General features: G+C 43.6%; 1 protein-coding gene across 1 annotated transcript in view; it reads right to left on the bottom strand.

The window, feature by feature from the left end:
* Positions 1-4,417: 4,417 nt before the first annotated feature.
* LOC126396857 (leucine-rich repeat-containing protein 52-like) overlaps positions 4,418-9,132 on the bottom strand; it is a 25,551-nt gene continuing 20,836 nt past the window's right edge. The window contains exon 2 of the mRNA XM_050055204.1: positions 4,418-4,761. Within this exon, the coding sequence (XP_049911161.1) occupies positions 4,418-4,761 (344 nt within the window). The remainder of the gene's footprint in view (positions 4,762-9,132) is intronic.

The following is a 9,132-nucleotide window of genomic DNA, read 5'->3' as shown; positions in this document are numbered from 1 at the left end:
CGCTCTGCCCCTCTTAAACACACACAACATACAGTCACGCATACATGAACACACACACATTACTCCAGAGGCCCACTTCCACACTGACAGCTGGGCTATAGACTGCGGCCTGTATGTGCTCAACTGTAACATGAGGTCAATCAAGCGAGGCTCCCAGTCACATAGTGTAGAGTCATCGTTAGCTACACGACTGACTCGATCACCCTGATGCTGTCTTCGTGTGCAGAACCTGCCCCACTTCTACAGCTACAGTAGTTTGGAGACTGGATGAGAAACTACCGCAGCACAGGAAAGCATATACACACAGAAACATGAAACACACGTACAGTACACGCAAGATATGATACAGTCACATAGTGTCGCTATAGGTAGAGTTCTGCTGCCCGTCTTTACAGGGGAATGAGCTTTAAAAGGAAGTTAACACCAGGCTGAAAAGCAGTGTGTCACTGCCCTCGCTGGTCTCAGGTCTGCTTCACCTCTGACCACCAAAATAAGTGTTTCTGCCCACCTGTCTATTTGTGCATTTTCAATTCTAAAAGAAAGCCAGTCAAAATATCACACACAAAAAAGATATGGAATGCAATGAATACAAATTTAGTGTATAAATCACAAAGTGTGTGAAGCATGTGATTTCAACGTTCACTGGAGCTTCGACTCCAATGAAGAGACAAAAAGGCAAAAGCATCAGATTGGTGTGTACTGATGAGGAGACTTTAACGTTCTTCACATTAGTACAAGAAACAAACATATTTCCTTCACGTTTTCCATAATTTGAAATTCAACTGGCACTCTGTAAATTGCATCAACTTGTTTCCCCCAACTTGTTTTGCAATGCTTCTTCACTGGAGAATTGGTGCACCCAACATAACAAGTAGTGGAGGGAAATGTGCATTCATTAGCATTTTCTTTTGCTGATTTTCCAACCCGATCTCACTCCCAGCTCATCAAACACTGAAGCTTGGTCAGTGTCCCTCAGTGTCAGATACAGAGGCACCGAGCCACCCTTAAGCAGGGGGTATGAGACGCACTGGTTGGCGGCACTTTTTGATGCTCCAAGCAACTTCCGTAGCATTTAGAGTGAGAAAGTCTGCATAAGGCAGGTGGGAGAGGACATGTATGGGTCAAACAAACTTCAGACTTCCATGCGGGCGATTGCTGTTGGTGTCCCGTGTGAAACCAAAAGTCAGTAATGATGTAGTGTGCTGATAAGGCCCTGACACACCAAGCCGACGGTCGGCCGTCAACCAAAGTCGGGCTGTTGGTGAGCGTCTGTCGGCCTAGTTTTTGCCGTGTGTCCCGCACCATCGGCACTTCGGCATCAGCGGCTTTTTGCCCGATTGAGCATGTTGAATCGGTGGCGGAGTTTGTCAGTGAGAGAGATCACTCTGATTGGCTGTTCAGGTTTTATTTCCTCACCCCTGTAGCAAGTGAATCTGCCTGTAGTGAAACCGGGGCTAACCGGTGCTCTCCGTTTGAATCCAAACGGAGAGCCGGGGCTAGCTGGGAGCGGCTAGCGGAGCGTTAGCCGCAGCATGACCAGAGGGACGCACAGCCAGTTAGCCTCTGCTAGTCTCTGAGCTAGCCCCGGCTCTCCGTTTGGATCCGACCGGAGCCCTGAGCCCTGGTTTGTTATTCAGGTTAAAGTGGGAAGAAGCAGCGGGTTTATCGGGCAGCTGAGTGAAGTGGAGCCTGCGGAGGAAACACCGGTGCTCGGCTGCACAGATAGGAAACCCCTCGGCTGACAGGATGTACCACTCTCTCACTCCGCTCTCTCTCACGCAGGCGCAGAACGTACGTGCTACTTGGCCGTCAGATGTAGTCCGTGTAGTGTGTTCAAATGCAACTGACACAGGGCGACGTGAGGCGACGTAGACGACACAACAGTTGGCTCTCGTCGCAGCTAGTTCTTTGATGTCGGTTTGGTGTTTACCCACCTTTAAGTGTAGCATACTATGTGAGGGATGTATGTCATGTGATGGTTTTTTTTCCCCCCCGAAACCGAACCACATACTTTTGTTGCCTAAACCTAAGTAAGTGAACCTAAAAACTAAACCTAAAAAGTTTATTACCTACTTTCTACGTTTATTTTGAAAGGAAACAATGCATGTGACCAGCAGAAGTTGGTACGTCATCCCTGAGCGTCCAAATCTGACACTGGAAGGGTAACTGGAGCGTCATAGCAAGAGCCACTGAGGAAGCGTCGGTATTTGACAAGTTGGGATTGAGAATTTGTTGAATTTCCTTGAAATTCAGTTAAATGTACAAGATTGGGATGGAAACTCAGAGTTGTGCTCTTTGTGCTCTGCACCAGTAACAGTGATGAGTAACAGCAACATGATGTCATGTGTACTAACACCCAGCATTGATGTCACGGTGTACTGACACACTCCAGATTACACTTCTACATCACTGAAGCAAAGTAAAAACCATTGGACGTCAGCGAAAACAAAGACTTCAGGGGGGTGTTAAGTTGCTCTGTAAAGATACCATGTGGAGTTTTCTTGTCAACAAAAAAATATGTTTACATTCAGAATTTATCGCATAAATGCTTTTGTTTGTAGTCTTGAGGCCTACAACTGCATTGAAAGCATTTCTTTCCTTTAAAAAAACATTTGACAAGCTATTTTCTGTTTTTAGATTTAAAACACGTGTCCCTTCCATCCATGTTTGCGAACTACCCCTTTCACAGATGCACTGCAAACCTGAAATCATCTAGACCAGTGGTTCCCAACTGGTGGGTTGCAGGCCCATTCTTAATGGACCGCAAGTGACCTGCAAGCATGTCACGTTTTTTTCCAGAATTTCCAGCACAGAGCTTTTATTTTGAAGTGCCGTTTTCTGCTGTAGAGTGAGTGACTAACCGACAGCTACTCAACAGAGACAGCAAACTAGCTCGACAACATGGCCAAGTATGACACACTGGACCCCGTGGCTGGACCAGTTGGGAACCACTGGTCTAGACATTACCTGGAGGAGCTGTATGTGAGAACACAAAAGTCTGAATCAGTTGGATCTGACATTAAACCTACTTTATCACGCCAACTCCCCAGTGCAAAGTCTGTGTAATGTTCAATTGAGCCCATGTGTGAATAGAACAGGTAATTAGCGACTGGGCATGTTTGAGGATGTTTCCATCATGTGACTCGTGCTAAACTGGAAGAAAACAAACACTTAATGATGAAGAAGAAGGGTCATTTACATGAAGGAATGTCTAACTGGAGAGACTGGGGAACTTCTGCTGGGAAAGGCAAATGCCGAAATTGTCAGATTCAAGTAACAGCAAGAGACATGCGAACTGGCTACGGGACCGCATGTAATCTGTGTCACATCCTGCCTCCTGCACTCTATACCCAGGCGCCACCTCTCACCTAAACCAAAGTGAATATTTCCAGTAAGTGCGAACGCTCCTGACACAGACGATCTCATATTGTGTGCTACATGTGTGAAAGGGAAACTCTGGACAATGCTCAGACCTCAATCTACAGGCAATGTCTGCAGTTCATATGAGTTAACAGCTTTAGTTTCCACCAGGTGTGTACGAGATACAAAAACTTTTCTCCATAGCGTAACGTGTGGTTAAAAACTCCACAGGGTGCCTTTAAACTTCCAAACTCACGTGTTAATCCCAACCAGCAGTGAGTCGCAGAAGTTGTTCATTCTTAGTATTTTTTACATTCAAATAATTTCATCATATCCCAGACTGTTTTTGGACAGATTCTGTCTATAGGAGACAACAGTGACTGTTCACTATTTCAAGTGAGTTGCCTTAAGGCATTCAGGAAAATCACATCTTAATACCGAAATGTACTAGTTTTCCCTTTTTTATTGTAGCAGAGATAAGGCATCACTCTCTTTGTGACCCCCAGTACCTTCCTATTTGTATTAATGTAGTGTGTGTGTGTGTGTGTGTGTGTGTGTGTGTGTTGCTCACAGAACACGTCTTGTTATAATCATCATTTACAGAATGTTACTCAAGAGCACTTCACATAGTATGCAGGTATATCCGCCCACTCAGAGACAACAAGCAGCTCCGCAGAGTATCTGTGCTGAGGTGAGCAGTGTGTGTGTGTGTGTGTGTGTGTGTGTGTGTGTGTGTATGGGGGTTATTGCTCTCAATAATCTCAGAGGTCATTCTGTACTCCTGAAGTGAAGGCATAGTCATCCTTATTGCTGTCTCTGTCTGTCTCTCTTTCTCTCTCACACACACAAACACACACACTTACACACTTTCTGTCCAATATGGTGAAGAGCATATTGCGATATCTAAATCTGTAACAAAGAGAGACAGTCAGATCTTGGTTCATTGCAGAGCCTTTGGTCTCAGAGTCCTCTCATCACTTCTGGTTCCTCCTCTCTGTCTGTCCTCCCCTCCCGTGTTCTCATGTCATCCCTCCTCATGTTGTCTCACATCAGACTGTCACACCTGCATGCCAGGCTTGCTCAGATCCCCGTTCCCCTGGTTTCCACCTCCTCCGCCCCCTCCCCCACCACCTCCGCCCATCCCTCCCCTCTCGTCCTCGTCATCGCTGTCCAGCTCCTCGCTCTTCCTTTTGCTGTAGCGCTCGTACAGCACCATGAGCACGCCCATCACCCAGGCCGACACCGTTCCGGCCGAGAAGATGACAAAGCCGATGGCAATGAAGAAGAGGTAGTCCCAGTAGCCCAGGCCTTGGTGGCAGTCCGCCCGCAGCTGCATGCCGACCTCCGCCAACCGCTGGCCCGCCAGCTCTGGGGGACTCTGGCAAACTGTCTGGCCCTCGTCTGGAGGTGAACGAGAGAAAAGAGGAGGGAGGAGATTAATGAGGAAAGATATAGTATAAAAGCGAGCAGGGGCAGAGAATAATCAGTATATGGGTGAAGATGAAGGGCAGAGCATCAGAGAAAAAATGTAATTACTCTAGAGAAAAAGGTGGGCAACAACAAAAGCCAGGACACACACGCATTCTTGTACTTGTGCCTTTGTGAGGACCCTTGTTGAGACAATGCATTTCCTAGCCCCTTAACCATCACAACTAAATACCTGACCTTTACCCCTATATAACTCAGCAGTTAATATTCTATAAATAAAGATACCCAGCTGCAGAAGAAATCTTTTTAATAACACTGATTGAAATGGTTCTGAGCAAGTGTTTATTTCACTCATAAATATTCTTCTTCCCCGTTAATAATATCCTAACTTTACTTTACTAACCTACAGTGTGTGTGTTATTTTGAATTGTGGTTTTAATGATGTTACTACATTTTATTTAACTTTTTTATTACTAACCAGCGCTGTGTTCGTGCATCTTAAAGGAACAGTGTGTAAGATTTAAGGAGATTTAGTGGATTCTAATGGTGAGGACTGCAGATTGCAACCAGCTTAAACTTCTCCCAATTACAATTCCTTTAGTGTTCATTGTTCAGGAGGTTTATACCAGGAGCTGAATTATCCACAGAGGTCTCTTCCTCTCCAAAACAAACAGACCAGTAGATGAAGGCTAGTAAAAAAACTGAATAAAGCAGTTTCATGTTACAAATCAGTGTTTCTCTGGCATGTTCGAGACAGTTATTAGGCCAGCACCTGCTAATGTGTGCTCACCATTTTTCTCTGATAACTTAAGATTCAGACATCAGGGAGGTTTTCACCTTATCTGCGGAGGTCTCTTCGTCTCCAAAACAAACAGACATGGTGATTTAAACTGGTAAAAACACTGAATAAATCAGTTTCATGTTGATGAAACCAGACTTTTTCTGATGCTGCTCATCATAGAGAGGCTTCTTACTATGGTGGTGAAAACGCCAATGGTCCTATCTAGAGCCAGACGTTGGTTAATTCACTGTGGGCTACTGAAACAAAATATTTTTTTAAAAAAAGGACCCGCTCCCTGTGTAGATAAAAATGGCTCACTCTAAGGTAACCAAAACAAACAATACTTATTTTGAGGGGATTATACACTAAAGAAAACATACATATCATATTATATTCCATTTCTGCGAGCATATCTCCCAAAATCCTACTCAATGGACCTTCAAATATTTTAGTACTTATTTTTACTTAAAGCAGTTATGTATTTCTATTTAACTTTAATCATCTCTTTTATATATCTATTCACATTATTTATTATCTCTTTATCCTCTTTCTTTTTTCAAAAAAGTATTTATTTCAACTGTCATTTTAACATTGCTTAGTTTTGATTTAATTTTATTACTGTGGAAACAATAAATGGGGATCCTAAGGAAAGAATAAAGAATAATTAATGTACCAAGCTAACGGTGAGTCACAGAAGCCCAACAGTAATATAACCAATCCTTCCTCCAATCCTCCTGAGCAAGTGGACCAAACTCTTTGTAATGGATTTTAGACGACTATATAAGGTTTTAAAAAAAGAGTATTTTCAGAGTTACTCACCTGGTCATTGTGTGCCTGTGGCCCTGTAGCATTTTAACCCAAACTTTACCCTAACCCTATAACCTAGTCTTAACCTTCAAACTGGCCTTTGAAGAAGTGGGGCGAAAATGTCCCCACTCTGTTGTGAAAATATTCCTTATAAGTCCTCACTATGTAGCAAGAACACACACACACACACACACACACACACAGAAACAGACGTTAACAATGCAGTGATAACCTCTGTGATAAATGATCCCGAGAGACACTACAGATTTCCTCTGGGTAATGTAGGTCTTTGGTGTCTAGGACATGGCAACATTATTATTCTGTACACACACACTCACACACGCTACACCCACACACACACGCTCACACACATGCACAGAAAGGTGACTAGACTTGACTGCAAGGCTCTGACACATCAACCCTCCCACCCCCTCATGCACATCATTATACACTAACAAATCACTCTGCAGCAGCGGAGAGATAAGGAGATGAGTGTTTTCCCTGACAAAACATCTGCCGTTCATAATGAGGAATATGATAATGAGCTGGGGCGACTTCAGACCACACGGGGAGGCAGAAACACCACAAGCCTTTTGCATACTGGAGAACATTTATTTGTGGCGTTTGCAGCGTTTCATGCTGTGACACAGAGAGGTCAAAGGTCAGGGTCAGCTGCAGGATTCAACGTCCCAATTGAGAACAGTGCTAATCGTGCCATGCTGCATGTTTTCATTCTGCTACAGTGACTTTGCAGCATGAGCATATATACAGTACCCTCACGTATATTAATTAGTGTGAATGCAGAGTGTTAAAAAAGAGAAGAGAGGCGTGCTCCGTGCGTATCTGACAGTGTGATCAGAGACAAGAGGAGAGCAGGATACAGTATGCGCTATCGGTTCATCTGACTTCATCTCTCGTTACAAGCTAATTCCCATGCTCCTTCGCTCCCACCCTCCCTGCATGCGTAATTGTACTTTCACTTCCCCAAAAAAGAAGTTTCTTTCAAGCTGGGAACAATGAGAGAGATGAGAGAGCCCAAAGAGAGATAGACAGGGAGACTGAAACGAGATGGGAGTAAATGAGAGTGAGACAGCAACACAGAAAAAAAAGAAAGATGGGAAGAAAGGAGGAGCAATTTGGAAATATTTTCACCCGCACACACTCAAAGGAAAGAGACAGATGCAGTGAGTCTGACCTCAAGATGAGAGAGGACTGTATCTGGCTGCGGTCCTGTCCGCTGATGGATTATTGCCGTTAACAATGTTAATTAAACTGCACTCATCTACCAATAAAGCCAAAGGTCTGAACATGGAATTGAGTGATTGGGGGAGGGAGGATGGTGAGATATGATCTATACTTCTCCGACTACTTGCCAGGGCTTCGTGAGGGGAAAAGCTGCAGCTAGAGGTTGTGAAATGATTATGAAACCGAGCACTTAGAGCCAAGTTTGGTATCTACAGGACACATAACACAAACTGACTTAAATCCTTCCTCATAAATTCTTAAGCGCTTTATTCTCCTAATATCCACTTTAACCCCGAGATAACCCTGAGACAGATTAGTCTGGCGATTAGATTACTTCGACTTTATGTCTGCAAGGGTTAAAAATACTCAACCTGGTGTTTTGACAAGGTTGTAAAAGCCTGTTGAGGAAAACGTCCGCAACACATCTGCAGAAGTTTGATAAGGCTCTTGATCAATACAGACTTAACGAACACCTCCCCAGGGAGCTTTGTTTCAGATTTGAGGACACAAGTTGTGCTGATGCTGTTGAAGTGATGGTTTGATGTTGTGTGTACAAATATCCTGAGAAGTTATAACAGGTCAGGATTATGCACACTGTGACAGAATTACAGCGAGTGGATCAGGTCGCTGTTTTAGTGTGCATCTGTTTATTTGACAGCTTTCTGTGTCCAGGCAGAAATAGCAGGTGGGTATTAGGTTATTGAGTTAGCAGGGAACGTTACGCAAGTCATTATGGTGATTAGTGATTATGTGCTAAGGTTACTGTGCAGTTATTTAGTAGCAACACATAAACCGAGGATGAACCAGGAGACGCACGTAACACAGCTCAGCAGACACGTTTTCTTACCCCAGTTTTAACCGTCTCTCAGTAAAAGGAAGGACATGCAGCGGCTTCCCCAAACTGTCACTTTCTATCCTCCCTCTCCTCGTCTCCGCTCACTTTCAGCACACGTCCTCAAGTGAAAAGAGGAACAAAATATCACTCTATCTGTGAAAGTGTCAGAAAAATCTGGGAGTTGGGTCTTCATTTTAAACATAGGAGGATATACAGTATGAAGAATGCCAAGTGGTTCCAAATCATTTCCCATTTCAAAATTCCAAACTTTTCCTGACTCAAACATTCACACTTCTCTGTAGATTTTTCAGATCATATTTAACATCTAAGTAACAGGATAATATTAAGCTAGATATTCATTTATTATTTAAATTGATTGATTTTATTATTGTAAAACACACTTCATTCAAAGCTGGCAGAAGCAATATAAAATTCACAAAAGCTAACTGCTCACTGGACAGATATTGAAGAAGAACTTTGCCTTCCTCGCTACCTTCTTTACCATTTATTAATAACTAGTCCATAGCCATTGGTAGCTTTGTCACCTTCTACCTATGCCAGTCCTCAATGCCTATGTGCAGTTTCACATAGATTGACCACGTCAGTGAGTAGAAAAACGTGGGACAGACAGAATGACTGACTGACAGAACGACACACTGACAGTTTCCGTGATTAT

Source organism: Epinephelus moara, chromosome 10 (genome assembly GCF_006386435.1).
Source record: "Epinephelus moara isolate mb chromosome 10, YSFRI_EMoa_1.0, whole genome shotgun sequence".
Lineage (NCBI taxonomy): Eukaryota > Metazoa > Chordata > Actinopteri > Perciformes > Serranidae > Epinephelus > Epinephelus moara.
This window is presented reverse-complemented; position numbering and strand designations above follow the sequence as displayed.